The sequence below is a fragment of the Stegostoma tigrinum genome, chromosome 9, assembly GCF_030684315.1.
Source record: "Stegostoma tigrinum isolate sSteTig4 chromosome 9, sSteTig4.hap1, whole genome shotgun sequence".
Lineage (NCBI taxonomy): Eukaryota > Metazoa > Chordata > Chondrichthyes > Orectolobiformes > Stegostomatidae > Stegostoma > Stegostoma tigrinum.
The window spans coordinates 19,586,411-19,612,099 of record NC_081362.1 but is presented as its reverse complement, the minus strand read 5'-3'; the positions used below and the strand labels follow the sequence as shown (position 1 = coordinate 19,612,099).

General features: G+C 39.4%; 1 protein-coding gene across 1 annotated transcript in view; it reads left to right on the top strand.

Moving 5' to 3' along the window:
* The window catches only part of LOC125455065 (acetyl-coenzyme A synthetase 2-like, mitochondrial), a 72,102-nt gene that overhangs the window by 2,058 nt on the left and 44,355 nt on the right, over positions 1-25,689 (top strand). The window contains exons 2-6 of the mRNA XM_048536589.2: positions 7,248-7,344; positions 8,640-8,839; positions 11,034-11,209; positions 13,969-14,121; positions 22,837-22,984. Coding sequence (XP_048392546.2) covers positions 7,248-7,344; positions 8,640-8,839; positions 11,034-11,209; positions 13,969-14,121; positions 22,837-22,984 — 774 coding nt within the window. The remainder of the gene's footprint in view (positions 1-7,247; positions 7,345-8,639; positions 8,840-11,033; positions 11,210-13,968; positions 14,122-22,836; positions 22,985-25,689) is intronic.

Sequence of the window (25,689 nt, the reverse complement as noted above, 5' to 3'; positions counted from 1 at the left end):
CCAGTGCCTCTATTGTGAAAGCCCAGAATTTATATGCTTTTTCCTTTAACATTGTATCAATTTGACATGACCTATGACAAAAAAAGTGTGCTGCAAACACAAGCCAACATTCAATTGAATTCAATACTAACAGATAAGGGATGCCCTTTTCGTGAGGCCTGTTCTGTTTCACAGGCCAGGCTTCATTTCTGTGCCACTAGCTTGTGTCAATAGAGTCATACAGCGCAGAAACAGTCCCTTGGCTCCTTCTCTTCCATGCCATCCAGATATCCCAAAATGAATTAGTGCTATTTGCCTGCCTTTAGCCTGTATTCCTCAAAACCTTTTGTATTTGTATATATCTGTCCAAATGACTTTTAAGTGCTGTAATTGTCCCCAGGTCTCCCACTTCCTCCGACAGCTTATTCCATACTTGCACTGCCTTCAGTGAAAATTTACCCCTCAGGTCCCTTTCAAATCTTTCCCTTCTCACCTTAAAACTATTCCCTCTAGTTTTGGACTGCCCTGCCCTTGGAAAAAGACCTTGGCTATTCACCGTATCTATGCCCCTCGTGATTTTATAAACCTCTACAAGATCACCCCTCTCAGCCTTTGGTACTCCAGAGAAAAAAATTGTCCTCACCTATCCAGCCTTTCCTTATAATTCAAAAAGCTCTAGTCCCAGCAACATCTTTGTGACTTTTTTCTGCACTCTTTCCAGTTTAACAACATCCTTCCTACAGCTGGATGACCAGAATATTCTAAAAGTGGTAACACCAATGTGTTGTAGAGCCACAACATGATGTCCCAACTTCTATACTAATGACGGCAAACATGCCAAACCCCTCTTCACGACCCTGTCTACATGCAATGCCACTTTCAAGGAACTTGAAAGGTCCCTTCAACAAATGTTGGTCAGTGCAGTGGTGGACAGACCAGTGGGTAAGTCGCAGGTCCAAGGCAGGGAATGGTGGTGATCATTGAGTAGCAGGTAGTGCCCAGGGTAGCAGCAGCCTATATTATATGTGTGAACCCTGAGGAGTGATACCATTCTACATGTTCTCAAGTGCCCAGAGAAAAATAACTTAAATATTACAATTCTGGGCATTTCCTGCGAAAATATCTGTGAAACTATGCGTCCATTTGAATTGTGATGAGCTTTTGATGTCATTTTTTTTGATTTTTTTTAAAACCACCATCATTAATCAGCTGTGGAACCAATTAAATATTTACAAACAAAACCTATTATGGGCATTGCAAATGTCAAAACTGAAGCGGGGGGGGGGGAAGACCTTTGTTCTTTTATCCTTAATTTTGCTCTCTGGACAAACCTTTACTTTTTCTTAGTGTGAGGAGACTCTCTGAATTTTCCCTGTTTTTCTTTCGATTTTTATACAATTCCCCAATACAACCTTTGCACTCAAAGGAGGCCCAGCAATAGTGCTTATATTTTAACCAAATCAGCTGGCCTGGGCATGTGTAGTAACACAGTAAAAAAGATGATGCCACTATGTTAAAAGACCAGCCTTTATTGCTCAGTCAGCACTAGAAAACAGATTGATCCAAATTAGGCACTTAAATGGCTGTTTGTGGAAATCCTGTGATGCAAAATTGCCTGATGAATCTCCTGCCTAAAACAATGACTACACTTTTAAATTACTTAATTGACTGTAATTTGCTTTGGGATATCCTAACATTGTGAAAGATTCCTTTGTGATTAGTGGTGCTTTAACTAAAACAATCTATTAATTTCAATTTTGAAAATTTAAATTGTGCTAACACCCACACAACCTTTCCAGGAGAATGTTTAAAATTTCCATTACACGGACATATGATTTAGGAGAATAAGTAGGCAATTCGTCCCCTCGAGTCTGTATCATTATTCACAAGATCACTGCTGATCTCTTCGTGTTTTGAATTCCATATTTGCCTTTTCCTCTGTTAATCTTCCATTCTCTTCCCTCACAACTATCTATCTCTACCTTAAAACTATTCAAGACTCCACCTTCTCCATCTTCTGGGGCAGAGAATTTCAAAGCTGCACAACCCTCTGAGAGAGATAAAAATCTTTGTCCTAATAGGGAATTCCCTAATTTTTAAGCTGTAATTCCTAGTTTTGGATACACTCATGAGAGGAAACACCTTTCCATGTCCACTTTCGCAAGACCATCTTTTATTCTTCTGTCAAGACATTCCTCACTCCTGAAACTCCAATGAAAAAAAACCCAGCCAAATTCTTCTCATAAGACAACTTTCTCATTCCAACTGATAATCAAGAAAACGTTCCCTGAACTGCCTTCAAAGCATTTACATCCTTCCTCAAATAAGAAGACTGAGCCATGCATTCAGACTTCAAAATGTGGTCTCCCTAATGCTCTGTATAATTGAAGCATCACATTTTTATTTATGTTCACTTCCTCTTGTAATAAAGGATAGTATTCCATTAGCCTTCATAATTATTGCTGTACCTCCATTTTTTTGTGCTTTGTACACTATAATACCCAGATCCTTCTGCAACTTGGAATTCTGCAGTCATTCTCCATTTCAGTAATGCTCCACATCTTTATTTCTCTGGCCATGGCGAACAAATTCACATTTTCTCTTAGAATATTTCATATGCCAGACTTTGTTTTCCCACTCAATACATGTATATCCATTTGCAACACCCTTATGCCTTCTTTACAACATATATTCTTTTCTACCTATCTCCGTGTTCTCTGGAAATTTAGCTATGATGTCTACACAACCCACATCTATGTCATTAACTTAAATTGTGAAAGATGAGGCCCCAGCACAGACCCCAATGGGAATCCACTCATCACATATTGCCAATCAGAAAATACCCATTTATGCATACTAGATAATAAAATGTGAGGCTGCATGAACACAGCAGGCCCAGCAGCATCTCAGGAGCACAAAAGCTATGCCTATCGTTTTCTGCCAGACAGCAAATCTTGTATCCATGCTAAAATATTACCCATGATAGTGACTAAAACCAGCTAGATCTTGTTGACTACAAGATCCTTGATTAGTGTTGTTAACCTGGGCCAGTCAGGAAAGCCCTGGCTGACCAATATCACCAGGAGATTAGAATCTCCTCAGTAGAGGGGACTGACTTTGAGCCAGCTGGACTACAGCCAATGTACTGTACGGAGGTAAATAAAAGTGTGGCTTGATGATGGGATACTGGCCTCTGTGTAGTTATGTCACCCAAACAACTTGAGTTCCTCGTTTTCACAGTGACTGCTAACATGACACCTTGTGAAATCACCTGCAGGCTTTCCTTTGACCTCCACATAGTATTCCTTAAAATAATTCCAGTAGACATGATTTTCTATCACCAAACCTTGCTGACCCCTCCCTATTACCTTTTGGTTTTCTGAGTCCCAGGTATAAATTTGTAAAGAATTAATCCCAACACTGTCTCATGACACACAACAAACTAACTGGCTGATAGCTTCCTGTCTTTTGCTTCTGCCCTTAAATTGAGCAGTTATATTTACTACTTTCCATTCAGATGGAACCTTTCCAGGGTCAGGCAAACTTTGGAAAGTTAAGATCAACTTATCCACTACTTCACCAGCTACCTCTCTTAAAACATGAGGATTAAGTCCATCAGGACCCAAAGACTGACAACCGACTGCTCCCTCAATTTGCTCAGTAACATTTCCCTAACGATTGTAATTTCACTAAGTCCCTCTCTCTTCCTGATTTATAGCTATTGCTTGAATATTTTTGTCTCCTTTAGAGTGAAGTCTGAAGCAAATATTTGCTTGTTTCATCTGCCATATCCTTATAATCTACTTCTTCACACTACTACTGACTAGAGATCCAACACTCACTTTACTTACACTTTACTCACTCACTTTACACTTTTTAAAATTACCAACAGAAACTCATGCAATCCATTTTTATATTTTGAGCTAGCATCTTCTTATACTTTTTTTTATTAATCTTTTAGTCATTTTCTGCTGATCTCTATATTCTGTCCAGTCATCTGATTTGTCACTCTTCTCTTTGCAGTTATATGCTTTTTAAGTTTTATGCTTTCCTTAATTTCTTCAGTTCACCATATATGTGGACCCTCAAATAGAATTTTTTTGCTAGTAGGAACATACTTATTCTAAGTACTCTAAAGTATCCCCTTAAAAGTCTGCCACAGCTTCTCTATGAATTTATCCCTAGTCTAGTATTCAGTTCACTTCAGCTAGGTCAGCATTTATGCCCACATAGCTGTCCTTATTAAAATTTAAAATATTAGTCTTAGATTCACTCTTCTCCCTTGCAAACCAGATGTAAAATTTTATTTTACACTGTGTGAAAAACTGTACCTGATTTCACTCCCAAATTACCTTGCTTGAATGCTAAGATAATGTTCAGGATTCTTCTAGTTAAAGAAACAGTTTCTCCATATCTATCCTGCTAAACTCTGATCATTTTAAACAATTGCTAAAGTTAAAGGAGTACAAGCCAAATTTATGTAACCTGCTCTCATAAACCAATCCTTTAAAACTGGTATCATTCTGGTGAATAAATAGCCCTTCAGCCATGGCTAATATATTCTTTCTGAGGTGCCATACCCAAACCTGAACGCAGCAATCCTGATGGAGTATAGCTGTGGCTTTGAACAGTCAGATTATACTGATTAATCCAGTTACAGTCAGACTGCAGGGTAAAACCAGTTTTACAGCAGCTGACTACTACAAGAGAGAACTGCTTTGGAAAAGAAATCAGTAACTTGAGTGTGAGACAGTTTTAGGTTTACTGATTACACTGTAGTGCAACATTGCCATTTGGAATATAACTCATTCCTGAAAGTGAACGTTTATTGCCTTTTCTTCCCAGTGATGAATGTTGAAGTTTTCTGTGGATCATAGCCAAATGACATTTGTTCAAAGTCTGTCACGATAAACAAAGCATATTTTCCTTCTGGATTATGGCTGCATGTTTAGCACATAACTATACAACCAGAAACAGGACATGGGGAAGAGGTGAAAGTAATGTAATTAGATCATAGGTTATGAAGGTCGTTGTAGGCACGAATGAGTAATATAAAGCTCTACTAATTCTTAACAAGTTTTCCAACTGCGTAAATTATACATTCAAAAGAGATTTAATTTCTGTTGAATTTAAAGTGCATTTATAATTTATCCATCATAGCTTTTCTCCCATTGATAGTTTTTCACCTACAGTTAAAACTAAGGAATGAACTTCAACATACTGAAAATTACAACCAAAGACAGAAAATCGCTCATATCCTCTCCATCACCAAGACTATCACTTCTAGCCCCTCCCCAACTCTAACTTTCAGCAGGATTTAATGTTCCTGACATGAGTCCCTCACAACAGTTTGGAAAACTAGTGGGTAACTCACATTGCTTCTGTGGGGAAGGCCTAACCAAACTAATTGCCTATCAGGCATTTAATTGGCCAGTGTCAAGCCTTCACCAGGATTTAGGACTCCGGTGGCATAAATTTCACCTTTTGAAAGACTGGCAGGTCTGCATTGTTGGCAGTATCAGCTCAAGTGTGTATGCTGTTAGTTTTGTTTCAGGAACTTCACCAGGGAGTGCCATTAGATCCCTGGACTTGGTTGAGTTGGATGTATGTTAGTCATCACAGGGAGGAGTCCCTAGAGTGGGGGCAGGAGACTAGAGGCAATGGCATGTCGCGCCTTTCAGAGGCAGCCATCAGTCCCCATGCCACATCCATTAATTGGACAGAGCATGTCAGCAATGAAAGACCACCTTCCTAGACTGTTGGAAACCCAGAACAGTTAGCTGGATGCTTTTCTGAAACCTTGGGTAAGCCATGTAACTTGAACTCAATCCCTAAATTCCGGTGGGCTGAAGGTTAATTTATGTCAATTTGCTCAATGCACCTAATTGACATCCTGCCACAAGAGGCTCAGTTTCCCACTTGGGACCTTGCTGCTTGCGACTTAATTGTGGAGAGTTTTCCTTTGGTTATCAATACATTTGATTGTTCCAATGCTGTCCAACTAGTGACCCATTTTTCATTGCTCATCAACTCATCCAAAGCTCGGCTACCCATTTCATAATTTGTGCTAAGTTTTTTTCACCCATTACCACTATGCATGCTGATTTACATTAGCCTCCAGAACCTGAACCTCTTCTCATTCTTGTGTTTAAATCTCTCCATGGCCTCGCCTTTCCATATCTGTGTAACCTTTACTAATCCTTTAATCTCTGAAAGTTGTGGTCTTTAATTCTGATCATTTGCATATCCCCCAGTTACTTCACCACAAAATTGCTGGTCATCTGCCTTTGGTCATCTTGACCCTAAGCCCTGGAATTCCTCATTGGGAATGTAAACCCTGTTGTTTCTTCCCTCCCTCTCTTTAAATACACATCATAAAATCCACTTCTGAGCTTTTATCATCCCTTCTGATATCTGTCTTTGGCATATTGTCAATTTTAGTACAATTACACTTCTATAAAGCACCTTTAGGTCAATATACTCTGTTAAATGCACAGAAAGAAATAGGTTGTTAGCTGGAGGACAGCAATTTAAAGTAATTGACTAAAGAATGAGGGGAAAAGTGAGGAGAATGTCTTTGGCAGAGCTGTTTATTGTGATCTGGATTAAAGTGCCTGGAAGGATGGTGAAATTAGATGCAATAGTAAATTTCAAAAGGGAGACAGATATATACCTGAAATGGAAAGATTCTCATGGCAGTATTAGAAAGAATGAAACACTAGAACTAACTGAATACTTCCTTCAAAGAATCAACACGTGAATGATGAGTCAAATATCCTAATTCTGCATTGTGAGATTCTAAGATAAGCATAGGCATTATCTGCGTGAAGTAAATGTATTAACATGTTCGCTGTCTGGAGTGGATTTCTAGAAAAAAATTTTCATGCCATTTGTGTAAGCCTCTCTCTATGCTTATTTTATATGATGACATATTTATTGATCCTACAAACCTCTAGAGAGATGCAGTTAGTATACATTATGTAGCACACAGTAGTATAACCTTAAACACCTTTGCCTCTCTTAAAACCCACCTTAAAACCTATTTCTTTTACCAAACTTTTTGCCACCTGGCCCGCTATCTCCCTACCTGGTTAGTTGTCACATTTTGTTTGCTAACAATCTTGTGAAGCATTTTGGGAGATTTTACAATGTTGACAGTTGTTGTTAAATGTATCAAAAATACAAGCTGTTTGTAGTTTTCTTTTGCATCCACTGTCACCTCTAACAGTTATTATTTAACCTTTTGTGAAAACCTTTTTTCCCCTCAGTGAATTGCTTAGATCGTCATGTCAACCAGTACCCTGACCGAGTGGCTTTGATCTGGGAGAGGGATGAACCAGGCACCGAAATAAGGGTTACATACAGGTACAACCTTTAGTACACACTTGCCTTTTAAACTATTTTTCTCTAATGAACCTGTTGAGAGACGTAATTACACACGTCTGGAGCAGGTGGGACTTGAAAGCAGTTTAGTAAATAACCTTAAATTCAATCAAATATGTGGAAGATGTGCAATTGAATAAATTAATTAATGTGATTTATCTAAGACCACTGGTTTATCATGATTAAAGCTAGTATCCTTCCTTGGAAGTTACCATGTCCAGCCCATGCATGACTCCAACCTGAACCTCCTCTTTACACTCTCAGGGCAAGGACAGATGAATAGTAAATATGACCTTGCCAGTGTTTCCCACATCCCACAAACAAATGAAATGTGAACTCATAATAACTATCTGGTTCAGAGTGTGAGCCTCATATTTTGACCTGAATATGGAATTGTCACAAGAAATAAAATTAATTGCTTCTTACTCTCAATGGGAGGGAAGGTAGAAACTTCTTCTCACCTTATTCAAGATGTGATTGTGAATGGCACCATGTGTGTATGGTGAAGGCACACACTTTTCACTATATTTTGACATTGAATGCATGTGACAATAAATGATTCAATTCAATTCAATTCCAGGTCAGAGGCATGTAGAAGTATACATACTGCGGGGGGGGGTGGTTGGGGTGTAAAACAAAGCAAAGTTTTAAATCATTTGGAAAAGCCCCTTCAAACTCTAATTGTGTGTACAGCTGTTAGAGCCTCTGATGGGTTAAATTGGGGTTGAATGCCAGTTACTAAATAGAACCCCATTGTGTTCACCCTACCCCCTCCACCTACCCTTTTTTCATGCGAGCATTGCCCTTAACAGGCTTTGCTTGTAAATGTTTTGTTAGCCATGTGCATGCTTCCTTGGTGGAAAACACTGCAGCCACAGGTGATTTGTGGAAAATGTAAGCACTACTGCTGAGTCCCCTTTCAGTGCAGTGGTAGTGTGGGGCAATGTAAAAAGAAACAGGAGTGTTGGAGAGTCTTCTTACTCAAGAAACTGGCTGTGAGCTAGCTGGTTAAGTCCATGTACTGTGCATGTGTAATTAAAGGGTGACTTAGTGACAGGATGCTGACAAAGAAAAGACCCCCATTGTGCATACATTTACGAGGCTCCTGTCAATTGAGGCAGCCTCCTCACTCCTCTGTAAAATCAGCTACTTTCGAATTTCAACCTGCTCCATTTTTAACTGCTGTCCTGGTACCTGATGGACACTGAGGGTTTGCCCATGACTACATGTGCCCACCCTCTCCCCAGTGATTAGTAAATGGATGTTTTCTGTTACAGGGAACTTTTGGAGACCACATGTCGACTGGCCAACACTTTGAAGCGTCATGGGGTGAAGAAAGGGGACAGAGTTGCTATCTATCTCCCAGTGTCTCCCATAGGTGTAGCTGCAATGTTGGCTTGTGCTAGGATTGGTGCCGTGCACACAGTGGTGTTTGCAGGTTTCAGCAGCCGTGCGCTGAGTGAAAGGATCTCTGATGGTAAGTCAACAAAAATCTTCCACTTTCTTTTCCGATTAATTCGTTTGAAGATAAACGTCCATTTTCGATTGAAGCAGGCAGATGGTGGCATAGGTAACACCACTACCTCGTAATCCACAGGCCCAGTCTACTGCTCTGGAGGCATGGATTCAAATCTAAATTCAAGTAATTCATAACTACCTGGTATTAAAAGCTTGTCTTAATGATGGTGACCATGAAACAATCATGGATTGTAACAATGATTAACTAACATACTTCAAGGATGGAAATTTGCTGGCCTCGCCTACATGTGACTCCAGACCCACAACAATGGTCATCTGAAATAAAGTAGCAAACACTGAGTTCTTAAGGACATTTATGGACAGGCAACAAATGCTGCATTTGAAAGAATGTAAAGATCTTGTACCCGGACCAATGTTTCCTCTGAGTTGTGCAGTCACGCAGCTACACAAGTTTCCATGTACGCCGCTTCACTGATGCATTGACTTACAGTTTTGAACATTGTGGCTGCAGAAGTCTGCACCCCAAAAAATACTGCGAGGGAATATTGATCTGGATTATTCCCTACTCATCGGTCTGCAAGGTGCATTTGTTTAACTGATATCACTTTACCAATCAACAGTTTTGATCAGAGACAAAAAAAACCCTGCAAATGCTGGTATCCAAAGTAGACAAATAGGAGGCTGGAAGAACACAGCAGACCAGGTAGAATCTGGAGAAAAGCAGCAGTCAAAGTTTCAGATATTACCCTTCTTCAGGACTTTTAATTAATCGGCATTGTCCCATTCTGTCTACAGTTTAATGGATAATCAAAGAAATGGAGAAAATCTGCAATCCCATTAAAGAAATATGTATCTGAAAACAAAGCACTGTAGTTGCTGGAAATCTGAAATAAAAACATAAAATGCTCAGCAGGTCTGACAGTATCTGGGAAGAGAGAAGCAGAGTTAATCCTTCAGGTCACAATCATTACAATTTCCAGCATTTTCTGTTTATATTTAAGAAAATATATCCGCTGTTTTAATTTGATTTGATTTGATTGATTATAGTCACATGTACCTAAGTATAGTGAAAAGCTTTGTTTGCAAAGGCAGATCATTGCAAGCAAGGACATACAGAACCTAGGGTGACTAGACAGTGTGAGACATACAGGTTATACTGCACAGGAGGTGCGTAAAGCAAGATCAACATTATTTGAAGTTAGAGAGTCCATTCATCAGTTATTTGTGTGATGAAAATAGAATTTACACAGGAAAAGTAAGGAACAGTTCTGTAATTTTACTTGTATTACATTAGTTAGTCATCTTGAATTACATATTGGCTTTGGATTATTCTTGTGTTGGGGAAGTTGATCATACGCAAAACTGTTCAAATTCATTTCTGTTTCCAATGGATCACTTAGCTTCACTATTCAAGCAATAGTCTCTTTTCAGAAAATAATGAGCCAAGGTTCTAATGTAACTGGACAGATTATTCTTTGAAATGCAATATGGTCAGGTTAACAGACATATTGATCAGTGACTGTTTGAGATGGCAAAAAAACATCTTCATGATTTGGATGTCCTGACCTCATTTGAGTTTGAGGCAACAAGATATATATTCTAAATAGAGCTTTCACATCCTGCCACTTCATAGACTGGGCTGCTCCTATGAGGGTATGGTAAGTCTGGGTTCATGGTGGCAGGCAGTATATTTGTGTAACCAGGATGTGGTTAACAGCACAATGAGCAAGGGTACTGCAGAACCCACTGACAAACATTTATATTCTAAATCATGCAACAGTGTCACAAGAAGTCTCACAGATTACTGGACAATTTAAGAACCACATTCAGATGACAATATTTTGGATTAAAATTAATTCAGAACGTAGACTAGCCTGTTCAGAACCAGCATATGCTAGAGGCTATACCAAACTCTAGAAAGCCCGAGGAAAGCACCGACTCCACAGAATTTTTCTAATGTCTGGAAGGAGTGTTATCATACACACAGGACCTAACACTTGGTTCAGGCAGCTGCCTGGATACTGAATGTTATTCTGGATGTCACTGGATGTCAGCCGTTTTACAGCGGGCACATAGCCCTGTGGCCTTTTCTTTTATTTTGATCTAGTTTCCAAGCTGTAAAATTACAAATCTTTTGCAATTCTTTTAAAAACGTAGTGCATTATAACAGTGTTTTGTCTTTGACTAACTAGCCCAATGCAAGGCTGTTATCACCTGCAATCAAGGAGTACGTGGTGGTCGTGTTATTGAGCTAAAGAAGGTGGTGGATGAGGCTGTAAAGTCATGTCCCACAGTAAAATGCATCTTTGTGGCACAGAGAACAGACAGCAAGGTTCCAATGAGCAATATCGACATACTGCTCGAAGAAGTAAGTCTTCATTAAAGTAATATGTCTGAACTTAAAGAAGCTTTTTTGTGTTTAGCTTTATATTTTTAAAATTTGTAATTATTAAAAGCTGTAACTTTGCAAAGTTTGTTACTTAATGTTATTATGTAGTATCCATTGTTAACAATGGAACATGTAGATGTTGACAATTAGATATAATCAAAGTAGGAAAGTCACAGGGCTTTCAAGAAAGAAAGAAGCTCTTGCATTTGTGCATCACCTTTCATGACCTCAGATCATCCCAAAAAGTGCTTTATATACAATCAAGTACTTTTGAAGTAAGCACTTCAAAGTGAGAAGTTGTCATTTTTGCTGGTAACACATGCAACCAGTCTGCCCATGGCAAAGTGCCACAAACACAATGTGATAATGACCAACCAATCTGATTTATTGATGTGCTTTCAATGATAAACACTGAGCAGGACTTTGGGAAGAATGTTCCTGATCTTTACAGAGTACATATTTTACATCCACATGAGGGTAGATGGGACCTCAGATTAACATAAAAAGGCACGTTTGAGGGTGCAGTGCTCCCTTAGTAAGGCATCAGTGTTAGTAAAGCCCAGAGATAATGGGAACTGCAGATGCCGGAGAATCCGAGATAACAAAGTATGGAGCTGCACACTTAGCAAAGCCCAGTTTGATTGATGGCGTTATTGACAGTGATAGCAACAGTAATGTGCTCAGTAATATTTAATTTAAGTTCCATGAGGAGGCATTTAGCTCCAGACTGCAATAGAGCCTTAGGCAAAAGAATTAAATTCCAGAAGCAGGATGAAAGTTTTTGCTTTTAGTATGCCTTTTACTGAAGCTGACATCAAAACTAAAGTAAATGGAAGCTAGGGGAAAACTTTCCATTGGCTGGATCCACAGCTAACCCAAACGAAAACTGTTGCAGTTGCTGGAGGCACATCATCTCATCAGTAGGACTGAGCTCCAGGAATTCCTAAGGGAAGTGTCTCCCAGACCCAGACATCTTCAAGTGCTTCATCACAACCTGTTCTCCATCATAAAAGTCAGAGTGGGGATGTTTATTGATGATTGGGCAATGCTCAGTTCCATTCACAACTTCTCAGGCAAAGAGGTAAACTGTGTCTGCAAGCAGCAAGACCTGGACAGTATTCAGGCTTGGGTGGCGAAGCGGCAAGTAATAGGTGCTCCATACAAGTGCTAGGTATTGACCATCTCCAACAAATGAATCTCCCCTTGACTCTCAATGGCATTACCAATGCTAAATACCCCTATCTTCAGCATCCTGGAGTTTACCATTAACTAGAAACTCAACTGAACCAGATACATAATACTATGCCTCCAAAAACCAGCTAAAGCCTAGGATTTCTGCAGTGAATAACTCCAGCCCTGACTCCTTAATGCTTATCCATTATTTCCATGACCAACGCTATAAGTATGATTGAATAAGTGTCACAATTCCCATAGGATTTAACTAAATTTACTGAAATTTAGAAAAATAAGAAATAACCCAAAATATTCCCTTTTTATTTACAAATGTAAAAATGCAGTTGCTTTCAAACAGTTCCAATTTATCATTAATGAGACACCCAAAACATGACTTATAGACTTTATACTTCTCAAGGGAAGGTCTAAACTCACTGAAGTGTCTTTTTGGTAAAACAACCTGTTGGATAGATCCAAGAATACTGTTAGGATGGGTTTTGTGACATTTAGGATTGTTTAAAGTAGATGTGAATGTATGTAAAAAGTGGATACATTCATTGAAACTGTAAAGCCGCCAAGGTATTTAAACCCCCATGGAATTGCCAAGCTGTCATGGCATTTAAATCTCTTGGTTTTTAAATTACAAAAAATTCTGCCTTTAAATCTACTTCCATTTCAGTGTCTGTGGATGTAAGCTTGACGGCTATTATTATTCAGCTTGTGTTGGTTGACTCATTTCACAACTATAATTATCACAGTGAGGTGCCTCTCAATTCACAACTTATTTGACAGCTCTGTGTAGTTACAAAGACTTTGGCATGGGGCAATGAATACAAATTTTGCTTTTATAAGAGATGAGATATTGAAGGAATTTAAGTGCAATGAGGGAGTTTTTAAAATCAGTTATAGCACTTTTTCTTAATTAGTGACATAAATCAACAGACAAAAAAAAACTTTATTTTGTGTCAACTCAGCATGAGTCCCGAATTCTGCCTGTGGTAGATCCTGGGTGAGTTGGCATGGAAGGTGTAAGGGCATAGGTTGTCACACTGTATATGAGAAGGTTAGGAGGGGTGCATAGATGGATATTCATTGACATGGAAAGAATGAGGCAGAGTGTAGTTGGCTGGGAAAGTAGAGTAGCATGGATGGGTGTGAGGACTTCCTGGGGGGGTGACGGCTGAGGGCTGTGTTTCATTTACTTGTTTCTTTATAGTTGGGACAATGTACAGAGGACAAAGGAAAACCTTTAGAAAGTTGCCTCTGTACTCAGCAATCCCTACGGCTGTGTCTACACTCTTTCTGAGGCTGGCAAATCCAACTGACAATAAAGGCTAGCAACACACACACATTAATTAAATCATCCTCCCCACTAATCATTGTCATTCTGGTGAAAATACAGAAAGGGGCAGACACAAAGTAAGAGTGTTTTGTAGATGGAATCTACCATTAGAGTGTCTTTCATATATTTGTCATGTCTGAATGATTTGGAATGGTTATTAAACATATTTTCCTGGAATAAAACATCAGCTCAGTGGGAAGATCTGCCTTTTTTTCTCCTTCAGGAGATGGAGAAGGAAGAGCCAGTATGTGAACCTGAGTCCATGGACAGTGAGGACATTCTCTTCTTGCTGTATACTTCTGGAAGCACAGGAAAACCCAAGGGTCTGGTCCATACACAAGCTGGTTATCTGCTATATACATCTATTACCCACAAGGTATCAGTAGAATAGTGTGGTGAGCCTCAATGTTTTCCTTCTAGTATCTAATACTGATTACAGAAATTTATTTTACTCTAAGCTAACATTAATGTACAAAGGCCAACCTCACAGATAATATTTATCTGTAAAGTTCCTAAATTTAAATTACTTAACTCAATTCAAGTTTTACATAAATGCTAGTCTCTGAGTTACGTTAAGGTACATTGCAGGGATATCTTGTAGATGTATTTTTGAGATAATTTGATGTTATGTTTTGTGTGATTTTACTTCCTACTATTTGTAAAAGCAGATGATGTAGACACGTGGAGTCATGTCGCACACAGACAGACCCTTCGATCGAACCAGACCATGCTGAACATAATCCCAAACTAAACTAGTCCCATCTGCCTGCTCCTGGCCCATATTCCTCCAAACCTTTCCTTTTCATGTACTTACCTAAATGTCTTTTAAACATTGTAATTGTACCCACATCCACTACTTCCTCAGGAAGTTCATTCTACATGTGAACCATCCTTCGCCTAAAAATTTTGCATCATGTCTTTTTTAAATCTCTCTCCTCTCGCCTTAACAATATGCCCCCTAGTCTTGAAATTCCACTTCCTAGGGAAAAGACAATTACCATTAACTCTACCTATACCTCCCATTATTTTATAAATACCTCCCATTATTTTATAAACTTTTATAAGGTCGCCTCTCAACCTCTTGTGCTCCAGTGAAAAAAGTCCCAGCCTACCCAGCCTTTCTTTATAACTCAAACCTTCCATACCCAGCAACATCCTGGTAAATCTCCTCTGAACCCTGTCCAGCTTAATAATATCCTTCCTGTAACTGGGCGACGAGAACTGGACACAGTATTCCAGAAGAGGCCTCACCGATATCCTATACAACCTCAGCATGACTTCCCAACTCCTATACTCAAAGAACTGAACAATGAAGGCGAGCGCACCAAATCTTTTTTAACCACCCTGTCTATATGTGACATAAATGTTAAAGAATTACGTACCTGCAACCCCCCCCCGATTCCTCTGTTCTGCAACACTACCCAAGGCCCTACCATTAATTGTGTAAGCCCTACCTTGTTTGTTGTACTAATATGCAATGCCTTGCATTTATCCAGATTGAATGCCATCTGCCATTTTTCAGCCCATTAACCCATTTAATCAAGATCCCTTTGTAATCTTAGAAAACCTTCTTCACTGTCTACTAAGCCACCAATTTTGGTGTCATCCGCAAACTTACTAACCATGCCTTGTATATTCTCAATTAAATCATTTATATAAATAGCAAACAAAAGAGGGCCCGGAACCAAGTTCCTGTGGAACACCACTGGTCACAGTCCTTCGGTCTGAAAAGCAACCCTCAACATTACTGGCTGTTTCCTGTTGTTAAGCCAATTATGTATCCAATGGCGAGTTCACCCTGACTCCCCTGTGACAGAACTTTACTAATCAGTCTACCACGCGGAATCTTGTCAAAGGCCTACTAAAATCCAAATGAACGTCTACTGCTCTGCCATCAGTATTTTTGGTAACTTCTTCAAAAAACTCAATCAAGTTTGTGAGATATGATCTTCCTTGCACAAAACCATGCTGGAATCAGTTTTTGCCTCTCTAAATATCCAAAAATCCTATCTTTTATAATCACCTCCAAACGTTTACCCACAACCAAAGTCAAGCTCACAGGTCTGTAGTTCACCAATTTCTCCTTACAACCTTTCTTAAACAAAGGTACAATATTAGCCACTGTCCAGTCATCAGGTATCTCACCCATAGTTTTAGATGATGCAAATATTTCTGCAAGGGGTCTTGTAATTTTCACCCTTACTTCTCACAATGTTCTGGGATACATTAGATTAGGTCCTGGAGATTTACCCACCTTAATGTTCTCTAAAGTCTCCAAACTTCCTCTTTTGTATTGTGAACTGTTCTTAAAACATGAAAGTTTATTTCTTTGTATTCTCTAGACTCTATTTCTTCCTCCGCAGTAAAAACTGATGCGAAATATTCATTTAGTATTTTTCCCATTTCCTGGTGTTCAACACATAGACAACTTCCTTGATCTTTAAGAGGCCCTACGCTCTCTGTAGTTACCTTCTTGCTTTTAATGTATTTGTAGAATCTCTTTGGATTATTCTTAACGTAATCTGCCAATGCTATCTCATATCCCCTCCTTGCCTTCCTGATTTCTCTGTTAAGGATGCCCTACACTCTGCATATTGATAAAGGGATTCAATTCAACCAAGTTATCTAAAATAAGATTTTCTTTTATTCTTGACTAGAACCTCAATGTCTTTATTCATCTACTGTAGCTTAATCTTACCAGCCTTACCTGTTATTGTAAAAGGAACAAAATGCCTCTGAACTCTCACCATCACACTCTTCAACGCCTTCACTTGTCAGCTGCCCTTTTACCTGTGAACAGTCTATTCCGATCGACTTTTGAAAGTTCTTATCTTATACCATTAAAATTTGCCTTACTCTAATTAAAACCTTTTAACTTTTATGGAAGGTTAATTTTTTCTATAACCATTTTGAAACAAATAGAACTGCAATGGCGAGACCAAAGTGTTCCCCCACTTATATTTCAGTCACCTGCCCTGCGTTCTGGCCCAAAAGAAGGTCTAGTTTTGCTCCCTTTCTAGTAGAATCATCCACAAATTGATGAAAAAAAATTTCTTGTACTTGGCAGTATTATCTATGCAGAATATTGAGCTGACTATTGTGAAAGTTCATGTCAATAAAACCAGTTCGGATTATATTGCTTCTATGAACAAACAGACTGTGACTATAAAATTATCAGTACACAACACCTGGACGAAGTTGCAAACAATGTCCTTGAAATTCATTGGGTTTCTGACTCAGTGGTTAAGGGAATTACTGCTTTTATGGGCCTCCAGCAATTGCATGCCTCCCACTGCAGTTTGTGGGATCACCCGAGGCTGTGCACAAGCGCCTGACTGTCTTTGGTGCTGGTATATTTCTTGTGAACGAATAAGAGGACGGGTTTCCTTACAGTAAATCTTTCTGACTCCCATTTGCATCATGAAGCCTGCTTCTCTTTATTTTACTGTATTTTTCATTGTGGACTGCTTTGGGAAAAGGACCATTTTAAAACCGATGATTATGGGAAGAACTGCTGCACTTTTAAAAAACAGGTTACTGAAACGAAGTGTGAGTCATGTTTACACGGTGACTTTGTTGAGAAATTAGGGGAAGCTGTTAGTAGATGGGTCGGCATTAGATTACCAATTGGCTTGAGGAGTTGTGACCAGCTTTAGATGCCTGACAACGACTATATGATTGGTTGCTGGATAGCTAAAGGGTAGCTAAAGAGGCATTTGGCATGCTAGCGTTCATTGGTCGGTCCTTTTGAGTACAGGAGTTGGGAAGTCGTGTTGAAATTGTACAGGACATTGGTGAGGCCTCTTCTGGAATACTTTGTCCAGTTCTGGTCGCCCAGTTTTAGAAAGAATATTATCAAGCTGGGCGGGATTCAGAAGAGATTTACCAGGATGTTGCTGGGATGAAAGGTTTGAGTTCGAAAGGCTGGATAGGCTGGGACCTTTTTCACTGGAGTGTCAGAGATTATGAGGCCACCCAATAAAAATTTGTAAAATAATGACCGGTATAGTTTGAGTTAATGGTAGTTGTCTTCCCTAGGATGGGGGATTTCAAGACTAGGAGGCACATTTTTAAGGTGAGATGAGAGCGATTTTAAAAAAGACACAAGACATAATTTTTTTACACAGAGGGTGATTCACGTGTGGAATGAACTTCCTGAGGAAGTGGTGGACATGGATACAATTACAGTGTTTAAAAGACATTTGGATAAGGAAATGAATAGGAAAGGTTTGGAGGGAAATAGGCTAGAAGCAGGCAATATTGGACTGTTTTAGTTTGGGATTATGTTCGGCATGGACTGGCTGGACCGAAGAATCTTTTCTGTGCTATTTGACTCTATGATTCTATAACAGCTTTTGGATGTAAATCAAATTGGCAGAAGTCTTTGGACTGCTGCTATGGAAGCTGGTGTATCTTTCTGTCCAAAAAAAGCTGCTAAAGCCTGAAGAAAACCAGTTTTTTTTTCCTCACCAGTTGCTGTTAGCTGTGTCCTTTAACCAGACAGTTTGCAATTAACGTGACAATTACTTATGCCTCCTGTGAATAAGTGAAAAAAAAAGCTCCCAGAAAACAGAGACTAAGGAACAAGGACATATACTTATTTGTATTAAATTGTAGCTTTTCTTAAATAGGGTTAGATTTAAGGTTAGGGTTAGGAAACCTGGTCTTTGGCTTCTGTTCAACTGGGTAAATCCAACAGGATCTCATAGAAACCTAGAAAATTCTCAGAGGATGATACAGGGTAAAAGCAGGAAGCATTCTCCTGATAACTGGGGAGTCTGAAGCCAGAGGTCAAAGTCAGAGGATATGGGGTAGAACATTTAAGTCTGAGATGAGGGAGAAATTTCTTCACCCAGCGAGTGGTGACCTTGTGGCATTCTCTGCCAAAGAAAGTGGTTGAGGCCAAAACATTAAATGTTTTCACGGAGTTAGATATAATTCTTAGGATTAAAGAGATCAAATGATTTGTGGAGAAAGCAGGAACATGGTACTGTGTTGGATGATCAGCTGAGATCATATTGAATGGGGGCCAAATGGCCTGTTCCTGCTCCAATTTTTCTATGCTTCGACCCAACTGCTGCCTCTCTATACTCCTTCACAATCTCAAAATTGTCACACTGTCAATTCAAGACCTGATACTGGACCAGCAGAAATTTCTTCCAATCAAATTTGACCAAAACTCCACCTCAAACTTCCAGCTATCAGCTCTCTCTCCCTCAATTTTTCAGAATTGTTAAAGATGAACCAGTCTTCTCATGGCATTGGTGTCATAGTTGATCCTGCAATGCATATCCATAACCATGGTATCACCAGGACTGCCAAGTCGCATCTCTATAATAGTGTGGACTCACCTTGCCTCAGATTATCTGTAGCTAATAACTCTATCCATGTCTTTGCTGTTTTGGCACAACAATTCAGCATATTCCTACATGGCTTCCTCCTTAGGAAATTTGAACTCATTCAAAACCAAGTCTTATTCCTCCACTATCCCAGTGCTGTCCAACTTAGATTGGCTCCTGGGAAATCAATATCTCAATTTGAAAGCTACTGTTTCTACTTTAAATCAGTGTAGGGTTTGGCTCCTATATTGCAGTTAAGAACAACTATTCCAATTATGATCAATAAATTGAGTTGTGGCCAATAAATTCTAGTTGAGACAATACACAGCAATTCAGTTTTGGCCAACGTATTACAGTTAAGGCTATTATATCCTAATTAAGTCCAGTATATTTCCAGTTCTAATCAGTATATTCAAATTATGACCCATATAGCATCCTATGAGATCCTCACCTCTAGTTTCTCTCCTATTGTCCCTTATACGCTACTTGAACTTGTCACCTGTTTGAAAGCTGCCTTCTACTTCATGACCCATGCCATTAAATTGCTGACCTCCCAGTTTTCCTTCTTTGCCCTTATTAGTTGATTTTACCAACATTTCTTGCTCAATTTTATACTTAAACCCTTGTCTTCAAATTTCTTGTCATTTTTTTCCCCAAAATTATACCTTGATCCTGCTATCCTTATAAGCTAATACCTCATGTCAAAATCTCCCTCCCCACTTCAAAGTCCTTGAAATGGTGTGCCACCCAAATCTATACTGATCTCTCCTGGAACTCCAAGTTCACTCCAATCAACTTTTCACATAGCCACACCAAAAATCCTCTTAACCATAAGATGTAGGGGCAGAATTAGGCCATTTGGTCCATTCATTTGCTCTCTCCTTCGATCAGGCTGATATGTTTATCAACCCCATTCTCCTGTCTTCTCCTGTAAACTTTCATCCCCTTTTAATCGAGCAGGTTAACAAAATCATATGATCTCCTATGCTGTTGTGACAAAGAAAGCTATCTATTTTCAGTATTTTCAACTTGTCTCCAGCATGGGACATTGTTGGCAACACCGTCTTTCATCAACACCTGCCCACTGTGATCCAAATGTGTGAGATGATATCTGTCTGGCTCCATTCTTATTTATGTAGTTGTAGTTGGAGAATGACCTGCAATGGCTTCACTTCTCTCTCCTACATTGTTAACTTTGCACCCCACAAGGATCTGCCCATAGGCCTTTTCTATTTCTCATCTACATATTGCTCCTTATGTGTAAACAATATCTTGATTTGAAAACTGCTTTCCTTCATGGCCTTGCCCTCCCTAACTCAGTAAGTTCCTCCAGCTTTGCAGTCCTCTTGGAGATTTGTGATTCTCCAAATCTGGAGTCCTGAGCATTCCTGATTTTTTGTTGTATCATCATTTTCATTCTTTCACATGTGATGTATCCATTGATTTGTTGTCCATCAGTATGTTGTTCATCTCCAGTTTGCAGTTCACCACAAGGTGTTGATGAGCTGCCACCTACAGTGCTCTTAGGGAGAAAGCGTCAAGATTTTGCTTTTAGCTACCAATGCCCTAAGCCTTCTAATTCTGTCACTCAGCTTCTCCACCTCTGTTTCTTCCTTAAACACACTCTTTAAAACCTACATATCTTGACCAAGATTTTGGCCGTCTGCCCTAAATTCTCCTTATCTGGCTTAGTGTTGAATCTTACTTGGTAACGTATCTATAAATGCCTTGAGACAGTCTCCTATATTAATGTCACTATATGACTATGATTTATTATCATATATTCCAATTATTAATAATTTGTTTTGATTAGTATTTTTCAGTTATGACTTGTATATTCCACTGTTACTAGTTTTGCCAGTATGACCAATATTGTAATTAATTAGATATAGTACTGTCTTTGGATGGACATAACATTTAAGAACAATATTTTTAATCAAGATAATGGAAATGTTTGTGTCATCCTTGTGTAAAACTCAACCCCACATTTTTCACATACCTCATGTAACTGACACAAAGTAATGGGGGTTGTGAAGGGGAGGCTTCATTGTTTAAAGGATTGCTTTATGGGTTGTTTCTTGGAAGATGTGGGGTTGTGGCAGAGCACTGTGAGGCAGCAATTACAACAACACGTTTTGTATTTGCTTATTGGATAGGTGGATTGGTGGAAACTAAGTAAAACTCAATTATAAGGGCACCTTGGGCAGCAGGTAGTACATTGCCAGCATCACCTTCTGCCTTATCTTCCTCCTTGGAATCATCTGTAGAGTTGTTCTGCCCTTTGTTCCTCCTGCAGGTTCAAACTTGCTGTCGTGCAGTGCTATATAGAGAGCAGACACCAAAATTGCTGAGTACACCCTGGTTGCTGTGGGCTGAAGGGCACTTCCAGATCTATCAAGGCATTTGAACTACATCCTCAGTACTCCCAACAATTATTTAATGGCACGCGATGGTTATTTGACATTAATTGTATTGTTTCTAGGCTGTATTCCTCAGGAATTCGAGGGAAATCATTGATTATCTTCTAAATAGCTCTGCATCAGGGTATTAAGATGTTTGGTTGCCCACGTCTTTAAATATCGATGGAGTGCAAGTCCTTTACTCACATTCCTAGGTGAAGGGCAGTTGCTTTAGTTCTCACACCTGGGCAGCACTGCACTGTGGCAAACCTGGATCACAAATCTGAATGTTTCCTCGTTATGAATGGTGTCTTTACAGATGAAGTTGAAACTTTTGGCAAATAAACAGTCAGCAATCTCTCTTATGCATTATGTGAGATTTGCACATAATTCCAGGTGACCCCTGGAAGGATTTAGAAGCATAGATGTCGAGGACAGTGGTCATTTTGACAGGCATAGACAGGTTCAGCCAGTTGCCCGTCTGGTCCAGAATGCTTTTAATGTCTACCAAAACCTGACGTGACACCTTGAGCCTCCTGAGACACTGATGCTCTGATAGTGTGATAGTAATGAGCTGCTGGTCTGTAAGAAGTGGGCTGTTGCTATTGGAGGTCCTTTTGCCACCGTTGCTGCTTTTGGATCTGCTGCTACTGTTGGTTTATTTTGGATATCATCTGAGGTTCAAAGTAACCCTGTATAAACAACACCCAGGAAATGTGATAGTTCAGTGCTCCAAAGTGCAAATCAGGCTCTGTGTTGATGGCATCATCACTGAATGTAAAGTAACCTCCTGTGCAATATCTCAGTAAAAGTACTGTGAATACATCATTTTTTACAACGAGATTTCCTTCTCATGGCTTTCACCCCTTTAGTTGCCACTTTTGTCTTATTTGCATTCACCTTGCAAGTTCTAGGAAGCACATGAAACCTGTGGAGCCAAACCTTTGCTTCAACCTGTGTGTTACTATCACAGGAGTTGATCTTTTACATAAGAAAATTGACAACCCGCCTCTCCTGAGGGATGTGATCTCCTGTAACATACTGCAGTTAAATGTGGAAGTTGGCGGTTTGGAATGGGATTCCTGAAACATTTGTATCTTTCCAGGACTTCATCTCCATCCGCAAACTAAACCCACACACTTGGCTTCATTTATTTAACTTCTTACTCAGTTATTTTAATTGAGTTAACTCATTTGACTAATTGAATTACTTGCTTGTAAATTGGTATTGCACAGTCTGTCTTCAAGTGTTAGTTTTATTTGTTACCTGTAATGTGAATCTATAAGTAGTGTAATGCTTTTTCTGTTCCAGGTACTAATTTATAATATTTAACATATAAATTTTATCTTTCAGTATGTCTTTGATTATCAAGAGGGTGATATTTTTGGCTGTATGGCAGATATTGGCTGGATTACGGGGCACAGTTATGTGGTCTATGGCCCACTTTGCAATGGAGGCACTACTGTGCTATTTGAGAGCACTCCTGTCTATCCGAATCCAGGTAAACACAATAAGGACTATTATCAAAAATAAATGTATACACCTGTTTGCAATCCCTGTGATTGTTGGTACACTGAAGGGAAGTAAATGTTAACTTGGATACCAGGGTTGGGGTGTTTTTAACTGCCAGGTGGTGTTTACCAGGAAATTGCACATTTCAGTGAAGTTAGGCTGTGATAACCTCACAATATCCTGATCTGATTACTTAATGGAGGATCCAACTCACTTTGTGTGGGTTGCTTTGCTGTCTGATTTGAACAGCAGTGTGAAATGCAGATGGCAGGATCGAGGGCAAACATTGACAGACAAGTCACTCAATTGATTCACATGCTCAGCCTGGTACTGTGGTTTCCACTGGGCAGATTGAGTTAAACTCAACCCTGTGGTACTTCTTGATACCATCACTGTGTATCGACATCTAAAATGTTAGAAATGCTCATAGCTGTGAGATTAGGGCACAGTTTTGCATTTCCAGGGATTGACTGTGCAATGTCTAGGATCCATTTAGCAGATATGGGAATATGAGAAAATTGAGAAAGACTTTGTCAATAAGTGCAAGAGATTTTTCTTCAGTAAAATTGGGAGCTCGGTCTAACTGTTGAATTGTTTCATGTTATTTCTAAACTGCTTGTCCTTCAGTCTTGCTGGATTGTTTCATGTGTATCTCCCAGTTCACACTGCTACCATTTCCCAACTTCCATTTTGTTAGTGATTCTTGTTACCCCTATGCCTATTCATCCTGACTTTCTTTGCTCACTATGCTGGCATTTCTTCCACATTCCATCCCAGTTCACTGGCAGTGTCCCTGTCTCTGCTCCCTGTTTTACCTCCTCCTGGATGAGACCTGACACTAATAGACTTTGAAGAAAATTGAGGTAAATGCTACTATGAAGCCTATAGACTGGGCCTTCCTGTTGCAATAAGTATGATTCCATGACCAGGATCCAGAATGAGGTTCTGTGCATGTCTCAATTTCAGTGGATTCTAAAACATCCAAGATGACAATCTTCCTAAGGCTTGTAATTCAAGCAGCACAGTGTCCCTATACATGGAAGTGGACACAAACTTTCTATGTGTGAAAGCACACAATTGTGTAAAATGCAGAATACTGCAGGTACTGGAAATCTGAGGCTTCGTAAATTCACTGCAAGAGTAAGTTTGTAAGAAGAGTTACGAAAGGAGAAAAGTAAAAGAGGAGGAAGAGGAGCATTAAGATCCGTGCATTGTTGAAGTTTACAATACTTGAAACCATACATAAACCATGAAAAGCTAATAGCTTGTTTTCAAATTAACAGATATTTAAGGTACAACTTTGTACTCATAAATATATCCTGACAGAGCAAACATATGAGCAAAAGAGATAGACAAAATACACAATTACATAAGAAATGCAAATTGTTTTAATTGATTGAAAAGAACCATAAGTCAGGAAGTTATTTCCCTAAGCACTAATCATTGCTGTTACTTATCATCTAACATCAAGGAATACTTTCTGGTATGTATGGAAATAAGAAATGCAAAGTGTACATGTTGGGAATAAACCAAGAGTTCTAACCACAGTGCAGTCAGAAGTTGAAGGTAGATTACTACCTGAATGGCTGTAAATTGGGAGAGAGGAGTGTGCAGCGGGACCTGGGCCGCCTCGTGCACCAGATGCTGAAGGTAAGCGGCTAAGAAGGCAAATGGTGGCCTTTATTGCAAGAGGTTTCAAGTACAGAAGCAGGGATTATGTTGTCGCAGTTGTTACAGGGCCTTCGTGAGATCACACCCAGGAATATTGTGTGAATCTTGGTATCTTTTTCAGAAGAAGGATGCTCTTACCCTTGAGGGAGTGCAACGAAGGTTTACCTGGCTGACTCCAGGGATGGTGGATCTGATGTATGAGGAGAGATTGACTGGGTTGGGACTGTTTTTGCTGGAGTTCAGATGAATAAGGGGAATCTCATACAGACTTGTAAAATTATAATGGGACTGGATAGGTTAGATGCAGGGAGGATGTTCAGAATGGTGGGTGTGTCGAGAACCAGGGGTCACAGTATGAGGATTTGGGTTGGATGATTTACGACGGAGATGAGGGGACATTTCTTCACCCAAAGAATGGTGAGCCTGTGGAATTCATTACCACAGGAAGTAGTTGATGCCAAAACGCAGAATGTATTCAAGCGGCGACTAGATATAGCACTTGGGGTGAATGGGATCAAAGGTTATGGGGAGAAAGCGGGATTAGGCTATTGAGTTGGACAATCAACTGTGATCGTGAAGAGTGGCAGAGCAGACTCGGAGGGCCAAATGGCCTCCTCTTGCTCCTATGTTCTACGTTTCTATGCATATTAGTAGTGGATAGATCGGTCAAAGATGGGCTTGTGATTTCTTAACATCTTCCAGGGTCCATGATATTTACCTCACATGAAACACAGAAAGAGTAATTAGCTGATCATTATCTTCTTTCTTCCAACACCTGACTGAAAAGGAAACAGATTTCACTTTCTGATCTATCAGTTAGCAAGTTAGTTGTATATTTACTGCTATTTTAATTGCCTGGTGGAACTACTTATGTCCTGAAGGTCAAAGTTTACTGTGGTCCATAGATATGAAATCAGAATTGGGGGTTAGTTATCCTTTATCGAATATGCTTGCATAAATAGCTACAAGAAATAGTCAAGTAGCAATTTGTGAGAGGATTTTTTTTTCCAGCTTTCAAGTGAC